Here is a 21,712-nt window from a genome sequence, read left to right on the forward strand (position 1 = left end):
TGTTATAAAACAATTAAATCGGAACCTTTACAGGTGAGTAAAAGTACTTTCCTATAATATTGCAATGTAGCTTTAAAACACAACTAAAATGCTAAATTATAGAGTTGGAAATAGAGAAACATATTTTTAAACAGTATATTTGTTTAAATATCAATAATAGCCTTACGAGCTTTAAACTGAGCTTCGTTATTTTCGATTTGAAGTAAAAGACATTTCGGCTCTTTACTCTGAAATTTAACGTTTTGGCCACAGTATTCGTTTTAAAAAGTACAACTTTTTTTTTCTGACGGAATTTTGTGGTCCCAATGGTTTTGAAAATTTTTATATTGTTGTATATACGTTACAGCTCACTGGCAATTACCTGTTACTATTGTATGAAGTCACGTTGTGCACAATTGTACGTTTTACTTTCTGGTTTACTAACTTCATAACAAGTAAAACGGCAAAACCGTATTTGAGACAAGACTATGTTTCGGAGACGGAATCACTTCATGCTCAAGGCAGGTCTCGTTCTCATTCTCCTATCTTCTTTGATATCACTGCTTTAGGGCGCGATCGTTCAATATTCGCCGGCCACGTCCAGGATGCATCTTCGATGAAATTAACCTATCTAATTTCGAAATTTCTCTCCGTTGAATTTTTGTCGATGCGTAACGAAAAGTTTCCGTTTTTGAAAAAATAATCGTGGCTATTTTATCGTCGAAAATTATTATTTTTTTTATTTTGCACAAACAATATACAGTTTAACCCGATTATAACGCCATCGAATGTAACGACAACCTTAATATAACGTCAAATTTTTATCGGTCCTAAGATTTTACTATACTAGTTAATGTTAAAAAAAAACTCACTTGTAACGACATAAAACCGTTTTAACATCATATTTGAAGCACTCCCAAATTTACAAAATTAGATTACAAATTTTATTTAACATAGAAGAAACTACGTGTTCGGTCCTAAGGTCAGAGTTCACAGAGTTCACTTAGAATGACTGTGGGTGGTACTCTCCCTTACCTGACTTCGGTGGGGTGAGGCGGCTGTTTTTCCTGTTTGTAAAAGAGGGTCCCCATTTTGTATTTTATTTTGACTCGATTCTCGGTTTCCTGACTACCTACGAGTATGGATTTTTTCATGCGCAAGTGATTTGGGCACCTAATACTCTGTGCCAAATATCAACTCTCGACATGTACTCCTTCAAACCTCTATGTTGGTAAGAACATCGGGCAGTACGATTTTATAAACAAGACATAGTCTTGTCAACAAGGAAAAGTAATGCAATCCTGTCATATTTGACTCTCCGACTTTTTTGCAAATCTCTACGTTATGAGACTTCCTGAACCCAAAAAAGTAATAAAAAGATCAAACTGGCTTCTTATATATATATATATATATATATGCCTGTCGAATGCAGATGGTCGCCTGTCGAATGCATATATATGTATGCATGTATGCATGTATATATATGCATTCGAATGCATGTATATATGTCGCATGTCGCATGTCGAATGCATGTATATATATGCCTGTCGAATGCATTCGACAGGCATATATATATGCCATCTGCATTCGACAGGCACCTGTGAAAACGGGCAAAAGTTTCTGGCACAGAATAGTTTATACATAGTTTGTTTAGTTAGGCAATGGGACACTCGGGCGAACTGCCTAGTTGAGAGGTCTTTTTAAGGAAACTGGCCCTTATTTAGACGTTACGGACGTGGTGAATACCCAGAAAACTCCACGTGCTCAGCCCGTCAGAGCGAGGCCCGAACTTACGAGCGAACTCTCAGTGTTCACGGAACGAAGACCGATTGGCCACTGGTGGGTCAGTTTATATATAGTGTCTTCGTAGAAACTACCTGTACTAAACGACCACGTTTGTAACGCGACTGTTGGTATCGATTTTTGGTTCGAAACAACATACAACAACTGTAAAAAACGACTAATTTTGCGAATTAATGTTGAGATGGGTTCGAACAATACTGTCTACAGTATTGTTCGAACCCATCTCAACAACGTTTTTCCGTCAAAAAATAACGAATTAATCTAAACTCTTGTTAAACCCCATCTCGGGCACTTCTATCACTCTTGAAATTAGGTGCAGGTGTTAATGGATTAGTCTAGCAACAAAAGAAATTCATTTGTTTGTTCGAAAAACGAAAGAAATGAAAAGTGCTGTTCTTAGAAGATCCTGTTAAAGTTATCAAAGAAATGAAAATGGTTTATCCCAACGAGGTTTTGCGGCGAAGTTTAACTGAGGGAAAACGCAATTTATTTTACCTTAGACCTACAGTATTTTCCTTTTTCCATTCCGCGATCATCATTGATATAACGAAGTCGTATTATGAGAAGAAATAATAAAATCGTATCTTTAAAATACTGGTATTAAACCCGTCTTAGAAAATCACGACGACTTCTGTTAATTGAGTTATCCGATAAGAACAAAATACAGTACCAATATAGCTGTATCGTTCAAAAAATTCGCTTATTTTCGCTTAATATTCAGCAATACAACGCTTCTATTAAGAATAAACATATACGAATTTATATTCGAATCTTATTGTTTTTTACTTATAGTTTAAAAATGTAAATAAAATACATAATTCGAATATAATATAATATTAATTTTAATAAAAATTAAGTTAACCCCTTAACGACCATTAATTAATTCAAAGTATGTTAAAATATGAAAGTAATCGCACAATATGTATTTATGTTTTAGGAAAATACAAGGAAAACTGCGCTTACACAGCTTGCATAGACGGCTCGCCACTGGTTATGTGTCAAATCTCGCGAGGGGTCAAACTTATTGAAGATTTTACTTGTTATTATTTACAATGCTTTATAAACTTATTTCTATCATCAAAATTAAGTCTTTTTCTATTTTATAACAATTAAAAGTATGTAAAGTTTTTAAACCAAATCTCTTAACACATGCCATACATACAATTTTATATATTTATTATGGTTAATAATTAAAATGTGGTTTTCAAAATAAAATCTCATAACTGCCGGGATAGTAACGCAACTCCTTGCTAGATTTTTTTTTATTATTTCAGGATCAGTACTTGTTTAGACAAGTTACGATTTATTCAGAGAAATTTTGTAATTTGATTGGTAGTAGATGATATTGCTTCATTTCATGCTTAATTCTATGTAATATTTTGAAGGTATCTACATTTGTATCTATAATTTTATATTCCAGGTTTGTATAGTTTGAGTTTAATGCATTATACAGTAGAGCCTCGATTATTTGACTCAATTGGGGACTGGGGTTGGTCGGATAATTGAAAAGTCGGATAACCGAAAAGTATGAAAAAATTCATTATTAGTGTAGTATAATATTATATCCTATGTAATTAGTATATTAGTACAGTAGAGCGTCGTTTATCCGAAAGCTGGTTATCCGAAAGCATTCCAGTTGGAAAATTTAAATTTTCGCGCTGCAATCTTCGGCAATTTCTCGGGCTACTCAAATATTTTATGTCTTTGATACTAAATTAACATCTAAAGTATAATTTTTTATTGTTTTTATATTTTTCAATATATTTATTTTGTTTGTACAAAATAAGAAAATAATTTTTAACGATACAATAGTCTTCGTTAGGCTTAACATCGACGAAAATTCAACGCAAAGCGACACGCAACGGAGAAAAATTTCAACATGGGATAAATTAATATATTTTTTCGTACACGATTCGTTATCCGAACCACCCCAGTCCCCAATTGATTCGGATAAACGACGCTCTACTGTATATTAGTATATCGTTATTACCTACTTCGCGTTGAATTTTCCTCCATGTTAAGCCTAACAAAAATTTTTAAAATAATAATTGTCGCTATTGTATCGTTAAAAATTAGAAAATTAAGCCTCGTTTAAATACTGGCTCCCTTTCGTGGTCGATCCAGTGTTGCCAGCTAAAACACGTAAAAATAATATTAAAGTAGCCAAGACATAGCCAAATATTGTAGCGGCACATCACTAGCGGACATTTGTAATTTGCCAACTAGGACGGTCAGTTAACCGAGGTGACGGTTAATCGAAGGTCGGATAATCGAGGCTCTACTGTATTTGTAAAATAAATGAAGTTAATATGTGTTCGAAACATTTAAGTCCCATCACGCTTAAGCACCAGTAGAACTCGACTCGAGATCTCTCCTATTTTCGATCAAGTCTTTTGGAGATTGACGATAATCGAGAGATTGATTATCACAAAATAAAAAACTTAAAATTACTGTATCTCTTAGCGAAAAAAATCCATAAACGAGTTGCGTAACTTTTCCGGCAAAAAACTTCAAAAGTGTTTGTTAAGAAATTTTATTCAAAAACCTGTTCATATTATTAGTTGTTATAAAAAGGAAAAAAGCTTAATTTTCAGATTAAAGATAAATCGTATTTTTATAAATATTGTAATTTGTAATCACAAGTAAAATCTTTATATTTTTAAACATTTTTTGGGAGTCAGGAAGTCTTAAAAGATAGAAGTTTCCAAAAGCTGAGAGTCAAATCTGACACGATTTTTATGCCTTCGCTTCAAATACGCATTTCGAGATCCGAAAGTATAAGAAGTTCAAACTTATTCTAATTAGAAAAAAGAAAAGACAATCAACGAGCAGATATTTATTGTGATATGGTCACAATGCAGGGTTGCAATTTTTCATTATATTTTATTTATTTTAAAATAAATGCTCTTCACTTGAATTTAGTAGTGGCTTGCTTGTTTACATTATACTTTTCCTGTTAGTAATAGAGTGATGACGTTTACGTAAATTGAAATAACGTCACTTCCGATTTGCATCAGAAATTCTTGTATAGTTAATCGGGGCCTCGTGCCCCTAAGTTTTCCACATCTTGTCTCGGCTTTAGCCTATCTAACTCTGTTGTCGAAATTAAGAAAGGACAGTCAAACAGTCGTACAGACTAAAGAAAGTGGAAATTTATAAGTCTATTTTAAAATCGCAGTTCGATTCTTAATAAACCATTACTTACATATTCATACAGTATTTCAAAAAACAAATATTCATATAATATTAGATTCATTTAATTGGGAAGGAGGCTCCAATAAACTGTATACGTATATATGCTGAAAACCGGAATTTCCGTCGTTTGAATTCAAAATTTTCTTTCGAAAGGTGTTAAATAAATAACAGACACTACTATTAAGAGAAAACATGAGTCACTTAGATTTCACATATACGTGAGCCATTCACAGCTCGCTCACGTATATGTAAAATCTAAGTGACTCGTACAACATGCAATTCATATAACACGGATTTATATACAGTGTTATAGGGGGTCTAGTGTAGTTAGTAGGCCATATTTTTTTCGTTTTTAAATTCAGTGACCGTATTTTTATGCTTAAGTTTAAATAATTTTTTCATTTGTTTTTCTATAAAGATTAATCTGTCTAATAATATAACGTAATCTTCTGTTATTTCAGATAAATATTAAAAGAGAACCAATTTCTGCATACAACACAAACGGGTCCACTATGTGGAATCATTCCGGTTATAAAATCGAAAGAGGTAAGTGTTTTAATACTTTTAATAAGAATAAGAATAATAGGCACTACATACATTTTTATTTATATAAATGGAAATGATAACATTTGAAAAATGTTGCGAATACGTCGTGTATAGTGAATAAGGATTTAAATAGAATTTAATATTATCAATAACGATTAATTCAGTTGACAGATTTAAAATTGTCAATTCAATTGATAAGAATCTTACAACAGAGAAAAGTCCAATTTAGATATTTTAGATTTCAATGAAAAGAGAAATTGTTTATTATGGCATCGTCACAAATGCTAGGCTGCAATTTATGATTATATTTTTAATGTATTTAATTTAAAATATATGCTCTTCATCTCAAATTAATAGTGGCTTGCCTCTGTACATTATACTTTTCCTTTAACAATGGAGTTTTGCCGATCATTTGTTAACTGTTTTCAGGAGTAAAGATTTTAATTGAAATAACGTAACTTTCGTGTTTCACCAAAAGTTCCAACATAGTTAATCGGTGTGTCGTGCCCTTAAACTTTCCGCATTATCCTACCTTGGCTTTTATCTTAGTTTTTCTCGAGATTAAGAAAGAATTCACACACAGACAGATTACAGTGAGAATTTATAGGCCTACAATTTTTTAAATTACAGTCCGATTATATGATTAAATTTGATTTTTTTTAATAAATACCGAAATTCTGGATCAGCTTCTAATTAAATAACGATTGTATTACTCACGCAGTAAATTTTATCTGTTGACCTATGTACTAAGCAATATGTGCTTCTAAAGAATGTTGGAATGCCATGAAAACAAAATATTTATCCACCCAGAATGCACATGAAAATAAATCCCTGTACACTTCGTCTATACTTACACATTACTTGTGTTGAATAAAGGATTTTATTGCATATACATATATGTAATATATATGAAACGAAGTGTTAGGGAGTGACACGCAGATTACACGTAACGCACTGTACAGTACATTTGACATACGTCTGAATTTTCATACATAAAGTTATCAACGTCGACAAATAGAATTTTGTAAGGTCTTTTATATTTTTTTGTGCTAATAGAGAATCAGACTTTGATAATTGTGAAACACCGGAAGGTCGAACTTTGATTGATTAAACAACTTATTTGTTATATTTTACAACATCTACGAGAATAAAAATAATCCTCCCGAACATTTTCGTTACTGTGCTTTTTGAGGAAAATTTCTGTAATTTAGAAGAAAAGTTTGTTATTTAAAAGGACTTTTTAGACTTATTAAAATGCTTTTATGGTTTTGTGATTAATTAAAGATGGATAGGGGACGTGTTTATCTTCAGTAGGGTCAGACTTGATGAGGAGTTTACTCATTTTCTCTTTTACATTTTTTTATAAAAGTCATCTTTAACCTCAAAATCAAACTTTTTTTATTTTTATTTTATAATAGTTATAATTATATATTTTAAACTAAATATTATAAGAGATGATGCCACATATAGTTTTAAATATTTCCGGGAAACTTAATACAGCTGTCGTTGCTTGTTTATTTAATAACGAAGAAGTTTCTAATCACATTTATTATAATTTGTGTCACACATCACACCAATTCGCCGCGACAAATAGCTAGTTTTCGGCTTGTAATCACAAATAATGTAGTGAAGCATGTAATTTAATATTGTTATGTTAATTATTGAAAATATGCTCAGTTTTATTTTATATTTCAAGTTTTTCTTAAATTACTTTAACACAAAACATTTTAAATTCCACTACAGATATCAAGAAAGAAAATGTAAAAAATAATTGGGATGTAAAACATGAAATAAAATCAGAATGTAAAGTTGATTTGAAAAAATTGAAGATTGAAGTAAAGACTAAAAATTGTAACGAAGTTAATCATTATCCAGATGATAATAAACAAGTAATGATAAGTAATAAATATTTCGAAAAATTTAAAGTGAAATTTTAATATTACCTTAGCTTACTGAATAAATAAAAACATAGCTTAATATCACTAATATAATATTATGCTTTGAATTTAGGTGTATTCTATATTAAATAAATAATATGGGTATTATATAAGAAAATATCTAACAACGAGTTGCGTAGCTTTCCTGTCTGTTAAGAGATTTTATTTAAAAAATAACATTTATATTATTAATCATAATAAATAAATAAAATTTTTTGTGGCGCAATATTTTATAAAAACTCTCTATAATTTTAATTATTATAAAATGAAGAAATGCTTAACTTTAATAGTAGAAATGCATTCCACGAAGAATTATAGATGCTAAGAATTTATTGCCACGAAGAATTTATTCGAGATTTTACACGTTTCCCTTTTTTATCTCTTTACTCCTGGACGTTTCTTTACCAAAATTTAATACCATTAATGCTCCTTATACACAACGTATGGTACAAAATTTCGGATTAGATAATCTTAAAAGCTGGAAATTTGCAAAAATCGGAGGGTGAAATTTGACACTATATCAATACTTTTCCTTGTTTATGTATATGTTAGGCTCGTTAGTTATGTTTGTATTGTTATAGCTCGTTTGTTATGTATATGTTAGACTCAAAGACTGAAATCGCTCATTGAGCCATTTCGGTCTTTGAGTCTAACATATACATTACAAACGAGACATACCTTGTATATACACAACAAACATACATAACATACATAACAAACGAGAAAGTAAAAAGAAAATTTTAACATTAAATTTATATATGTTTCAAATTGCTCTCAGTTAATGGTTTGGGTATTTCTGCTCTTTCTGCGCACGATGAATTATAGAATAAACAATGAGATTTTATTTCAGATTCATTGACAGGTTGGTATGTATGAATGTTTGTGTCTGGGGTTGCACGATTTTGTTCACCCTGTTTGAAACTTAATAACTCCTGTTCTTTTTGTCGAAAATTTTTACAATATTGCAGCAAAGTTTGATTATTATGGAAATTAAGGCTATTAAATTTTGCTGATTAAAATTCAAGAAGATGGAGAGATAATGGCGGTAGGGTTGGACTTAATGATGATTTTACTCGTTATTCGCATTTAACTTTTTTTTTAATAAAATTTATCTCTAGTTTCAAAATTCAGTTCATATTTTATTTAAAAAAACGTTTCATTACAGACAGCGCCATCAAAATTTTAAAACGTTGCAGGGAAAGTTGAGCAACTCGTTATCATAAGTGATTATTAGTGATTGTCATGTATTGTTTATATATGGTTTAGCCTGTCAAGAATGAATTTTTCACTCCGGAAGGAAACTCTAACAGGAATGAAATGAACATTCAAAGTAAGTAACATGTTACTTAGATCAGACCTTTTAATCTAGTATTATTTAGAAGGCAGCTGAAAAACTGCATTCAAGTTTCAACTGTCATACATTTATCTGGCATTAGATATTTGAGAAATAGTCTACAAGTAACTTCCTACATCGTATTAATATAACTTTTGAAGTTAATAAAAATTTGTTGGCAAGATCAGAATTATTAAATCACAACTCATAAGTTGTAATTTAATGATTTATGTTACTTTTCTTTGTTCATGGATCCGCTAAAATAGTAAAGAAAATGTATTGAAACAAAGTAAACGAGGGCTCTATAACTTATTTAATGACATAGTTAAGTAAATATTTGCAACGTATTAGAAAACACGTTACGAATATATGAAAAACGTATATATCTACTGGATATACGCTCAAATTAACGAATTTTGATACAAAAAATCTTTAAAATTAACCGATTTTTTCTCTCTACTTGGACTTGGCTTCGGCTGTGGAACTTTGTCTTTTACACTAAAGATTTCTTTCTCTCTCTAAAAGCATACGATTTCTTCTATGTTTTCATGATAACCATTAGAACAAACTACATACAGAAAAAAAATAAATAAAAGAAAACAGATAAAGTGAAACAATTTAATATTTCACACTCATTTAAAAGTTTGATAAAGAAACTAAAGCAGAATCAATCAGTTTATGGTTGTAAGATGTTAAAATTTTCGTGCAAACAACAAATGATGCCTTGCTATTAAATGAAAAACCTAGGATACTTCATCAAATATACAACTAGAGCTCTAATATTTTAATATTGAAGCTATATTATGTTTATAGAAATGTAATAGGTATTACTTCATTATGTTATTTTTTAACTTTCAGTTGAAAAGGAAGAGCAAATTCAGCACAATTCAAAAAAGCGAAAGTGTTACAAATATATCAAAACAAAAAAATACGTTTTTTCGAATAGAAAATGCAATACAATTTATGATAAGATTATAAGGAAATACGTTAGGATTAAGTTTGCACCTCGTTCTAAACAGGAATTTACGTGTGATTTATGTAAAGAGACTTTTGGATATAAGAAAGTATTAGAAACACATCTGTTGTGTCATATTGGTAAAAAACCATTTCGCTGCACAACGTGCAATAAGAAGTTTTTGTGGCAATTTCTATTGAGAAAACACGTGAAAGAACACAAAACTGAAAATAAAAACGAAATCTCTCTTAGGAATTTACGTTTGCGGCCATCTGGGAATCGAGTGAATTCATCTCCAAGAAATGGTAAAGTTCATGCTTGCAAAATATGTAGAAAAGAATTCAAGTCGAAAAAGTTGTTGTTACATCATGGAGCAGTGCATAGTGAAGAACGATCTTTTAAATGCGATATTTGCAATAAGAGTTATAAATGGAAAGATCATTTAAAAACGCATAAAAAAACTCATAGTGACGAACGTCCTTTCAAATGCGATATTTGTAATAAGGGTTTTAAAAGGAAAAACGTACTAAAAAACCATTACGAAACTCATAATGATAAACTTAACTATTCTTGCCAGGTATGTAACAAAAGTTTTAAAACAAAACAGTGTTTGTCACTTCATAAAGTAGTTCATAGTGACGAATTTAACCATACTTGTCAGGTATGTAACAAAAGTTTTAAACGAAGTCGTGATTTAAATAGGCATATTAATACACACAGCGATGAGCAAAAATATTTCTGTGATATATGTAACAAATATTTAAAAGAAAAATATTATTTGCGACGACATAAACTTAGACATAGTAAAAGATCTAATTGCAAGCTGGAAAATCTGTATTGCGAAATTTGTGGTAAGCGCGTTCCATATGGTAAGGGCCGTTTAGAGATACACAAGAGAACGCACAAAATACATGCCTGCAAGATATGTGGAAAAGAATTCAAGTTGAAAAAGTTGTTGATACATCATGGAGCAATGCATAGTGAAGAACGACCTTTTAAATGCGATATTTGTAATAAGGGTTTTAAATTGAGAGGCCTATTAAAAGAGCATCAAAAAACTCATAGTGATGAACGTAACCATACTTGTCAGGTATGCAACAAAAGTTTTAAACGCAGTTCTGAGTTAAAAAAGCATATTCGTACACACACCGATGAATACAAATATTCTTGTCATATATGTAACAAATATTTTAAAACAAAGCATTATTTAAGAAAGCACAAAGTAATTCATAGCGATAGAGAAAAGTATGCTTGTGACATATGTAAAAAATGTTATACCTATAAACCTGCCTTAGCCAGACATTGTCTTACTAAACATGAAAATATGTATGTATGCAATATTTGTAACAAGCCATTTAAGACTAAAAACACATTAGAAGAACATTCGAAAGTACACATTTAAAAGTGTACAATGTGTAATAAATTATTTGAAAAAGTATAATACACCTAGACAATAAAGACAATCTTCGTTACATTAGTGAAGTGTGTAACAAAGGTTTTTATATTAAACATTTTTTAAGCCATCAACTCGTTATCATAATTATTAGTACTTTAGCGGCCATTGTAATAGCGAATTTAAAACAAAATCGAATTACAAATTGAAATATGCAAGAAAACATTTAAAAAGTAGGTTGGATTAATTAGGCACATGAAGTGAAATTCCGACTTATGCGTTAAGAAATGTAATGCTTGTGGCAAAAATATTCTGTTCAAATTACATTTTAAATAAACGTGCGAAGTAATTTTTCACAATGGAGTTGTTCTTGTGAAATGCCTCGAAATAATTTAAATATTTTAAAATAATTATTCTGTTTCATTTGCATTAATATAATATACGCACTAGGATAGATGGAACAATACAGACTTCTCGATATTTTTATTATTAATTTTAAGTATAACATATATTAAAAATACTTAACATTATGAACACAAAGTCTTTAGTAAAAATGGAAATAAATGTATGTTATCTTTAAAAAAAGATATTAAGACTTTTAATTAAGCATTTTTGGCAAATTTTGAATAATTTGTGGAAATAATCTCAGGATTAATGTATTTTAATCTATTGATACAATCTGACTATGTCAGTAATGTATAATAAAATGCTTTAATAATAAAATATTTTAATAAGTACTGTATATTACGTGTTTGTTCGCATTTTTCTTGTTTTGTTTTTTATAAATTGTTTTAATACAGTATTAAAATAAATATATTCATATGTACAATCGTTATTTTTTTTTTATATTTCAGTTATAAATATCTGTAATTAGGAATAATATAAATCTAAAAGAATAAATTTAACTAAAACGATGCCATAAGAATTTAATGGTGGTGCCCTGTAACCGAGTTTGGCATAGTTGTGCATTGTGATTGGTTTAAATTTATCACGTGTCTTTAAATCGATAACAAATGGAGTAAGGAGTTTTCAGTTTCTGTTTATCTTCAGTCTGTGCCTTCATTTATATATTTATTATACTGGAAATTTTTCCGCCAAACACGACGGAACATTTTTTATGAGAAAATAAAGATTGAAGAATTGAGAGGAGCTTCAAGTCGAGCTTGACGTTGTGATGCTGTTCCTCATCTCTTCACAAAGCCAATTCTTACTCTATGTTGCTTAAGTCGGAGTTAAGTGTTCTCGGGCCTCGGTTTTCTTTATTGTTTTAAATCTAGAATTTACGTGAACAATTTTTTCTTACGCTTACCCCCAGGCAAAATAACGAGTTTTTTTAATTCCGCTTTAATAAAACAAACATGAATTTTATGTAGGTTGGCCATCAACCAATGTTTAAAATGGGAGAACGCTGTTGGGGGTAACCTTCGCGAACCCTGTTGACCCTCGCGTGCTTTCCATTTTATATATGTATAAATAAAATACGGAAAAATAAATCTATAAAATGTTCAATAATGAGTGATAATATTAAATGTCAAAAACTGTACATGAAGTAACAAATGTTGAGAAACAAAACAAAAATTCAGTATTTTATTAAAATGAAATTTTGAGTAGGAACCCTGAATATAGTTTATAAAAATCACTAGATTAGACAGAGTGTATTGCTTAAAGTTATGACATGACAATACGATAAGCTAGTCTACAGTGTACAGCTGAGCAAAGTACAAATAAGTGGACAAGGTAATGCAATGAAGGAATTCAATTGACAATCAAAAGAGGAAAAATGTTTTTACTTGGTACATCTACACAAATAAAAAACAGTACAATAGCACCGTGTACTAAATCATTATAGTAAATGATACAACTGTTTGTTTATTTATTTAAAAATCCTGCAAGTAGTTGCTTAGCTTTTCCAGCAATATTTGAAACCGCGTGTGGCGCCGTCTGTTACCATATTTTATTTTTAATTATAAAACGGCAAAAAGCTTAATTTTGAGGGTAGAGACGGGTTTAATTAGAAATATTATAGATGCTAATAACGAATAAAATAGTCATTAACTTCGACCCTACTTCAGATATAACACGCGACCCCTTTATCTCTCCACTTTCTCGAACATTAACCATCGATATTTAATAGCATTAATGCCCCTAATACGCGAACAAAATTTTAGAAATTTTCTACAAAAAAAACACGAGTTAATAAGCTTGAAAGCAGATGAAGAAAATCGTGTCCTTCACACATACTAGCATTTATATATATGTTACCGCTAAAGCTCGAAAGCCGTTAATGCAGATTAACTAGGGTGATCCGTTAAAGTTGCGAAATTTTTTTCAATTTTTCAATGTTAGATGACTTGACTTTTAGATGAATATAGAGTTACCATAAAAACTATTCTGTTATAAAGTTACTGATGACTGAAAAATACTTGAAATCCTCTTTAAAAGTTTGGTAAAGCCAGGTTTTCAGCAAAAATATATAACTGAAAAAAACTTTTGAAAGTTGTAATATAAAAATAGTGTAAGATGACAGTAGTGCATATTTGACAGTAAGACTCAATATGTGAATAAAGTGCACGTTATACAGATTACAACTAAAGGAAGTTTTAGATGAAGCAATGTGCACTATTCACATATTTTTATTGTCAAATCTGCTTACACTATCATACTACAACTTTTAAAAATTTCCTTAATTTATATATTTTTGCTGAGCTTTACTTTTTCTACCTGGCTTTACCAGATTTTTATGGGATGTGTTAGTATTACTACCAACTGATATATCTGACTTTGTCTCTAAATAAGCTTTAGATTGCACTGATTTTTTATGAGTTATTTCTAGGAAAAGTTATTTTTGAATTTTTGTGCCCCTAGGTTTAGTGGATCTAATGGAAATCTGCCACTATAACCGAGGCTGTTAATTCGTCATCCTACTGTTCTAATGGAAACGGAATCCAACCCGGAATGACACCTCTCCAAGGGTTTTAGTAGGGCCATCCTGTATACGTCCAAACCCGTACCTCGTAACTTGGCAACCCGATTAATGCTGAATTTACTATGGTTAAAAAAGGGTCGTTTTTAGTACTCTCGCAGCTGCAAAGAACATGAAAAAAAAATTTATAGAAGTGTAAAAGCGGAACGTTATAAAGGTAAGTGTGAGGATCGAACCGAATAAATTTAAACAAAGAAATTAAATTTAAACAAAGAAACCCTCTATTTTTTCTTCTTTCGAAATTTCGTCGAAATCTTATAACAAACGGATGAACACATTTCCTTCCCCGGAGCCGTTTCCTATCTCTCAGGAACTTAAGAATAAATCACAAGGCTCTTATGACATAAAAATTTGCTATTGGCGAAGAAGAATAACGTGACTCGAGGTATAAAAGAGGTGTGACGGAAGAAGAAGGGCCTGTCATCGCCGATCGCCGTTCGTATTGAGGTCCGTCGTCCCTGTTTGACATCGCCGTCGGCCGTCACCTTCCGTGATCGATGTCCATCAACGCCGCCCGTCGTCATTGTTCAACGTTGCCTTCCGTAGAAAAAGACGTCCGTGTCTCTCACGTCAGTCAGTAACCCAAATCCTAGAGGTATGATAACGAATATTCTAAACTCTCTCTCGTCGCGCACCTATCCACTTCCGCGTGTAAGGTCGATAGAATCTCGATGTTAGTTATGTTATCTAAGCTATTGTCTAATAAATTCTTGTTTTGTTGATAAATGGTGTCTTTTATTTAAATATCGCCAACGTCTTACCGACAACCCCTCTTACCTCCACCCGACCTGACAAAAAGAATCCCGATTTTTCGGGATAGAAAAAATTAACAAGCCATCCTCTGACCAGTGGGCAGGCTTAAGTTAAGCAGCTTGTAACGCGACCCGAAAGAGGAAAGAGGTACGACTCCGTCCTACCTCAAGGTCTACCCACAAATTGGTTTTTCAGGAGTTGGGTTCGACTTTTTCGAACTATCGGTAAGGCGGAAAAAGGCTATATTCGAGTAAAATGGTCGATTGTAGTCGCGTTAGAGACTTTAAAATTAGGAGAATTATTAGAATCGTTATAAGTAGATTTAAGATTAGGAGAAATAATGGAGGGCGATACCCAACGTGCGTCTGCGGCAGAAAACTCTAATCTTAATCCAAATTCCAATCCTACTACAAACCCAATCACCTTGGGAGGTCTGGGTGGAATAATTCCCTTATTGCCGGTAAGGGAAGTCTCCGAGTTACGGACTTTTTTGACTCATTAGCGGATGTCACAAAGGTAGCGGCTTGGTCGAAAGCACAAATGCTGGCGGTAGCCAAGTTAAAACTTACTGGTGTAGCTCGGGAGTTTGTAAGAAAAGACCGTAGGATTAAAGAGGTAGAAGAGTTTGATGAATTTAAACGAATAATGATAACCCGGTTTGAGCGAGAACCCTTTTCATTCTGCTTAAATAAATTCTACACATGCGTACAAAGGAAAGAGGAAGACGTACAAACGTACGCTGCTAAGCTTCAAGAGTTGGTCATGGAAATTCAGATTACGCCGGAGGCCGGGGCAAATGCCGCGGAAACTGCCATGATTTAGAGACTCCAACGGAAAGAGTTAGATGAGCGGCTAAAGTCGCAATTCCTAAACGGAATCGATTAGGCAACATGTTATATCACGAGAGCCAGAGACGTTTGATGACGCTTTAAAAGCGGCAATTAGTGAGGAAATAATTGAAAATCTTACCGATCAGATCATACGGAAAATCAGATCATACGGATTTCACCTCAAGAGACAATTTAGAGCAACTGACAACCGCGATGAAGGAACTTAAAGCTAGAATGGACGGTTTAGTATGAGGCTCATCCATAAATAATGCAAGAAGCCCTATATTAAGACGAAATAATCGTGGGAGTTATAATAATCCATTTTTCCGGAGAAACGAATATCGTCAGGCTGCACCCACTCGCCGATTAGAGCGACCGTACACACAAAGCAATCAGAACAGGAACTCGCCTGTCCGCCGAGATAATAACAATAATGGTCGTCAACGCGTTCGAGAAACGGATTCCTGACCGAAATCTGCGGAAGAAAATCGAACCCGATGGAGAGGCAAGGTTCGAAGCGTCGAGGATCGACGATCTCGATATAATCTACGAGGAAACTGTACAGTACGTTCCCTTATTCTACATCTAAACGGAAGCAGAGTTTCTTTGTATACCAAAATCGGCAGACCCATAAAAGTCCGCGAGCACGGAAGCGAAAAACTTTTTCTTTAAATTCTACAAAATATACAACCTCACCAAACGAGGCTATTCTCGATTGTAATATCGGCGGAAATCCGGCCACAGTACAGATAGATACAGGGGCTAAGGTGTCACTTTTATCTAAAGCTTTTGCAGACACGATGAAGAAAACGGTACTGTACCTCTCGATCGTAACCAAGAAACAGATCTAAGAAGTGCCACAGGTCATCCTATTCAAACCTACGGTATTATGAGTCCTACCTTTCAAATAGGAGACTTGCGATTTTAGTTTGCGGGTTGTCTAGTGGACCTAGATGTTATTTATCCTTATGACGGCATTATCATAAAAAGAAAACGGCAAAGAGAAGCCGATTGCATATGCAAGCCTATTATTAAGGAAGCCGGAAGTAAACTACAGTACAACGGAAAAGGAATGTTTAGCCACAGTGTAGGCTGTGAGGTACTTTAAACCCTATTTATATGGACGTAAATTCACTATAGTCACAAATCATCGACCCCCTTCTATGGCTACTCGACTGCAAAGATCCTACGACGAACTCTAGATTATCACGATGGATCATTTTCCTCCAGGAATTCGACTTTGATGTTATACACAAGGCAGGAAACTCTCATAAAAATGCAGATGCCCTTAGTCGTATGCGTGTTCGAACGAACCGCCATGGACATAGTAGGACCACTTCCACTTACTACCAACGGAAATAAATATATTCTAGTATTTGTGGATCATTTCAGTCGATATGCAGAAGCCGTTCCACTACCGGATGTTAGTAGCAAGACAATTGAAAAGCATTCGTCACTCACATCGTATTACGTCACACACATCGTATTACGTCACTCAACGCCGACTCAATTATTAACCGATAGAGCACCGAACTTAATCTCTAAAATGTTTACGGAAGTGTGTAAACTGCTACAGATAAAAAGACTTCTTACTACTGCCTATCATCCGGCTTGTAATGGTGTCGTCGAACGATTTAATAAACCTTAATTGACATTTTATCTCACCATGTGTCTAACGACCAAAGAGATTGAGACGAATGGATCCCCTACCCTTTATCCTCCTATAATACGTCAGTACACTCTTCTACGAACGAAAGTCTCTTTTTCCTTCTATACGGAAGAGACCCTACGTATCCATTTGACTTAGTCACGAGCCCTACTACGATATCCTACGATACAGAAGACAACTTTGTTTCCGAATTACGTCAGCGGATGAAACACGCCCATCAAACGGCTCAACAATATATTGAACAAGCGGCAGAGACGAGACAAGAACGACACCGCCGACAAAATAAACCTCCACGTTACAGCTTGGGAGCAGAGTGTTATTAAAGGAAGTTGTCACTCCAAAAGGATTAATGCAAAAATTAGCACCGCGTTGGTCAGGACCCTATCGAATTATCGAAACACTAAGCCCTGTTAATTTTAGGATCAAAAACATCCAAACAAAGCGAAAGTTAAAGGTACATGCGGACAGAATTAAACCGACAACTGCTAGGAAAGAATTTTATCTCAAAACCGATATAATTGCCGATCAACCCATTACCGTTGACGCCTCACCGGGAGAAGACTCGCCAAAATATACAAAATATATGGCTTCTATACCAACACTATTACCGGAAGAACAGACAGAATTGGAAAGCGAGAGTGAGAGCGATGAACCCGAGCCAGAAAGCGAAGTTTCTGAAACGGAAACGGAAGCAAAATAGGAGATTACACCTCCTTATGCTCTACGAAGCCGAGGACCAGTGCCATACCAGCCATGGGTTATGCCACGACCCAATCGTAGCCGCATACCTCGATTCGTTTCTCCCGCTAATACTCGGCCGTTCTCTCCTTAAGCCCGATAGCTAAACTAATAAATGTACCCTCCAAGTACAAGAAAAACTATGTGGTTTTACGAGTGTACTAATTAGGAGTATATTACATATCTTTTTCTATACTTTGACTGTTGGTTACAACATATAACTAAAACCTTATCCTTGCCGAGAAATATAATTTATTTCAAAACAAACGTTTTCAGCCCGATTCACAGGCCATCCTCAGGTTGAGAACCAAATTTGAATTAAAGAATTTCATTAATAGAATACAAAATTCAAAAATTAAAATATTAAATAACCAACGGAGTAACATAAAATAAAAATATAAAAATGTAAAACATGTACAGTACAGTACATAGAAGTATTAAGAAATACAATTACTAATATATGCAATAAAATTACTATTTTGACTGGTTAGAACTCTTATTAAATTTCTTAACTATAAACTTCCATGCAGAGGGAAGACTTTCTGTATCCCTCGCATTTAAACAGCCTTCCTGTATTTTACTCCTATAAATCTGTAACTTTTCAGCTGTCAACGCCAAAGATGGGGAAGATAGAGGTTTTATGATGGCTGCCTTATTCCATTCGACTACAGATGCTAGTGCTTGCGCCATTTGGGACAAAATTGTTTAAATCATCTAGCCCAACAATGCCCCTTTCAATTTCCTGTACGGAAGTTTCCCAATTCATAGCATCCGCTGGAATAAAATTTGGGCCTTTTTCTAGAAGCTCCTTGATCCTTGCCGGTAATTCTATTTGGTCCCATATGTGAAAAGCAATAAGGTTTTTCTTGGTATTTCTAACCTTTTGTTTATGCATAATCCATTTCAATTTCTTCAAATAATTAGGCCTACTAGTAGAATTCTTATGGACTGCTTCAGCTAGATCGACCACCCTCTTATTAACATCTATTAGTTTCTTTGGATCCTCATTATATATGGCGTTTTCTAGGTTAACGAGATCATTCAATAATCCGAACTTTCTGTTTTTTGCTATTCGAATATTTAAATGCGAAGGATGCAGAAAGTCTTCCTTCTGTATGGAAGTTTATAGTTAACAAATTTAATAAGATCTCTAACCAGTCAAAATAGTAATTTTGTTGGATGTATTTGTGAGATGTAATTAATTAACAATTAAATTAAGAAGTAAAATTTTTGACGAAAATATTCTTTAATTTTGATGGAAAAATTATTTTTCTAAAACGAAGGAAACGGGTAAAAGTCACTTCCTTCAACGGAAGATCGACTTCCTTTTAGTTTTCCCTTATCTCCTAAAAATCTTAGCAACTCCGGGAACTGCAACCCCTCGGTAAAACCCCCTTTTTTTCCCTGTTCACGCGGAAAAATACCAATTGGTGATTGGTTCAAATTCGCGAGAAAGAGGAAGAATCTAGCATTATTCGAGGAGTACGCCGAAAGATTCAGAAGAGGACAGACGTGTTCCATATAATCTCCTGGAAGCCAACGCCCAAAATCGAATCCAGAAGATTCTACAAAATAAGTTAAGTCGGTAAATACAGAAGAAAATTATTTAAATATGTGCCATTAATGAACTAAGAAGAAAGAATCGTCGTTTACATCTGAAAGACAGACGAAGATAAAAGATATTTAAAGGTAGTATGAATTTGATAGAATTTGTGAGCTCTCTCTCTCTCTCGAAATCGCTTTATTCGAATATTCAAAGTTGTATAATTTCGTTTATTTTTGTTCCATTAAATATTTATTTTTATTGTTAAAGAAATGTCTCTTACGTTATCTGAATCAAAACGGGAAGTTCATCTCCATACAATATCGATACGCGTGTTAATCCACGTAGGAAAAGTTTGATTAACTGATGCAATTACTAATATGTGAGGATTAACCTTGATCCTCACATATTAGTAATTGCATTTCTTAATACTTCTATGTACTGTACATGTTTTACATTTTTATATTTTTATTTTATGTTACTCCGTTGGTTATTTAATATTTTGATGTTTAATTTTTGAATTTTGTACTCCATTAATGGAATCCTTTAATTCAAATTTGGTTCTCAACCTGAGGATGGCCTATGAATCTGGCTGAAAACGTTTGTTTTGAAATAAGGAGTTTAGTTATATGTACAGTGATTTGCTGAGTAATTTATGATAATATTGTTGGTTACAACTCTTTATATATCTTCCTTCTCCCTTTCAGATACATGTGGCTTCCTACGAGCAGGATATGGCTCTTACGACGTTGCTAAGCTGCCCCATCTGTTACGAGCTGGTCAAAACGCCGGTTTACCAGTGTACTAATGGACACATCGTCTGTTCCAAGTGCCGGCCACAAATCACCACATGCCACACTTGTCGCGAGACTCTGGGACACATCCGCAGCCTCGTGGTCGAGCAGATTGCGTCTTCTTTGCGGTTGCCTTGCATCAATCAACCTTTTGGCTGCCCAAATGTCTACCGGAACCAAATCGGGCAGCCCATCAACGACAGTATCCTTTAAAATCCCTATCTTACCCCTTTAAAAATCTCAACTGTCTTTGGGAAGGAGAGTTTTCTGACGTAGTGACTCACCTTCTGCAAACCCATCCTCAAGTAAAATTACTTCAACGATCCTCCTTGTTCTTCTTAGGCGTACACGCAAAATAAATCCCTCCCCAGATGTGGGCTACAATTTTAGTGGCCCATGATCAGCAATTTCGCCTCCTGGTCACTAAATCTCATCAAGAAAATCCGATTTTCACTATCAAGGTCTATCTATTAAGCAAAATCTCTTTCCTTTTTCTTACTTTATCGCTTTTAAAAAGGGGCCCAATACCCTCCAATGGACATCCTCTCATATTCCTTTATTCGGCACACCCGACGCCTATAGTCGTCACTCTCCTTTACAGTTCCCGGCCAACGTTATATATTCCTTTTGCGCATCCAATAATTTTAAATTTTTCTTAACTATTACCTACCAATAAAGCTTATCTCCTACACCTTCCGGAAATGGCACAATCTAATGACTGGTGGGACACCCCGGTCTCATCGCCACCTCCTCCACCACCATCAGCGGAAGTGAACAGCGCCTCCCTACAGGCCGCACTAAACTTTACTCGAGCCCAACACAGGCACGAAACTACACCAGCTACGATTATCTTACCCGTCGGTTATAAATGTCCTCCACAATTAGAAACCGCCTTCCGGGAAGAAACCGAGCGCACCGACCGATATTATCAACTGAACGCCACCACCTCCCTGTTTATGCAGCCAGAACCCCATTATTTCCTATCCCCCTGTGAGGGGACGCTCCCGCCAAGTTCGAACTCCTAGAACCCGGGGCCGACCCTCTCGTCCATAAATCTCAACTAATTACTTGTATGCTCCATAACGTATCCTATAATTACAATGTATTCCTAATTAAATTATATATATTTAATATTTTATGCATAGTTAAAAAGTTATGTATTCCAAGTCAGAGAAAAATCTAACGAGTGTATATCAGTCTAAAATTTCAATAAATATCACTTATTTTATTTCATAGTGAGTCCTCTTTTACTTATACGGCA

The 21,712-nt window shown here is 33.7% G+C and overlaps 2 protein-coding genes across 3 annotated transcripts in view; both read left to right on the forward strand.

Moving 5' to 3' along the window:
• Positions 1-11,150, forward strand: part of LOC111632428 (zinc finger protein 728-like) — a 39,005-nt gene extending 27,855 nt beyond the window's left edge. Inside the window, 2 exon segments of the mRNA XM_023376841.1 lie at positions 5,439-5,523; positions 9,652-11,150. Of these exon segments, the coding sequence (XP_023232609.1) occupies positions 5,439-5,523; positions 9,652-11,150 (1,584 nt within the window).
• Positions 11,151-14,420: 3,270 nt separating this feature from the next.
• Positions 14,421-21,644, forward strand: LOC111632433 (E3 ubiquitin-protein ligase SIAH2-like). 2 transcript variants are annotated; one of them, XM_023376847.1, is made up of 3 exons: positions 14,421-14,719; positions 20,365-20,653; positions 21,130-21,644. In XM_023376847.1, the coding sequence occupies exons 2-3, from the start codon at positions 20,392-20,394 to the stop codon at positions 21,474-21,476; spliced, it is 609 nt and encodes a 202-aa protein (XP_023232615.1). In that variant the 5' UTR covers positions 14,421-14,719; positions 20,365-20,391; the 3' UTR covers positions 21,477-21,644. The 2 variants fall into 2 exon arrangements, with proteins under 2 accessions (XP_023232615.1, XP_023232614.1); XM_023376846.1 differs by lacking the exon at positions 14,421-14,719 and adding an exon at positions 19,624-19,803.
• Positions 21,645-21,712: the final 68 nt, after the last annotated feature.

The sequence above is a fragment of the Centruroides sculpturatus genome, unplaced genomic scaffold (assembly GCF_000671375.1).
Source record: "Centruroides sculpturatus isolate CEXI.00-Female unplaced genomic scaffold, Cexi_2.0 scaffold651, whole genome shotgun sequence".
Classification (NCBI taxonomy): domain Eukaryota; kingdom Metazoa; phylum Arthropoda; class Arachnida; order Scorpiones; family Buthidae; genus Centruroides; species Centruroides sculpturatus.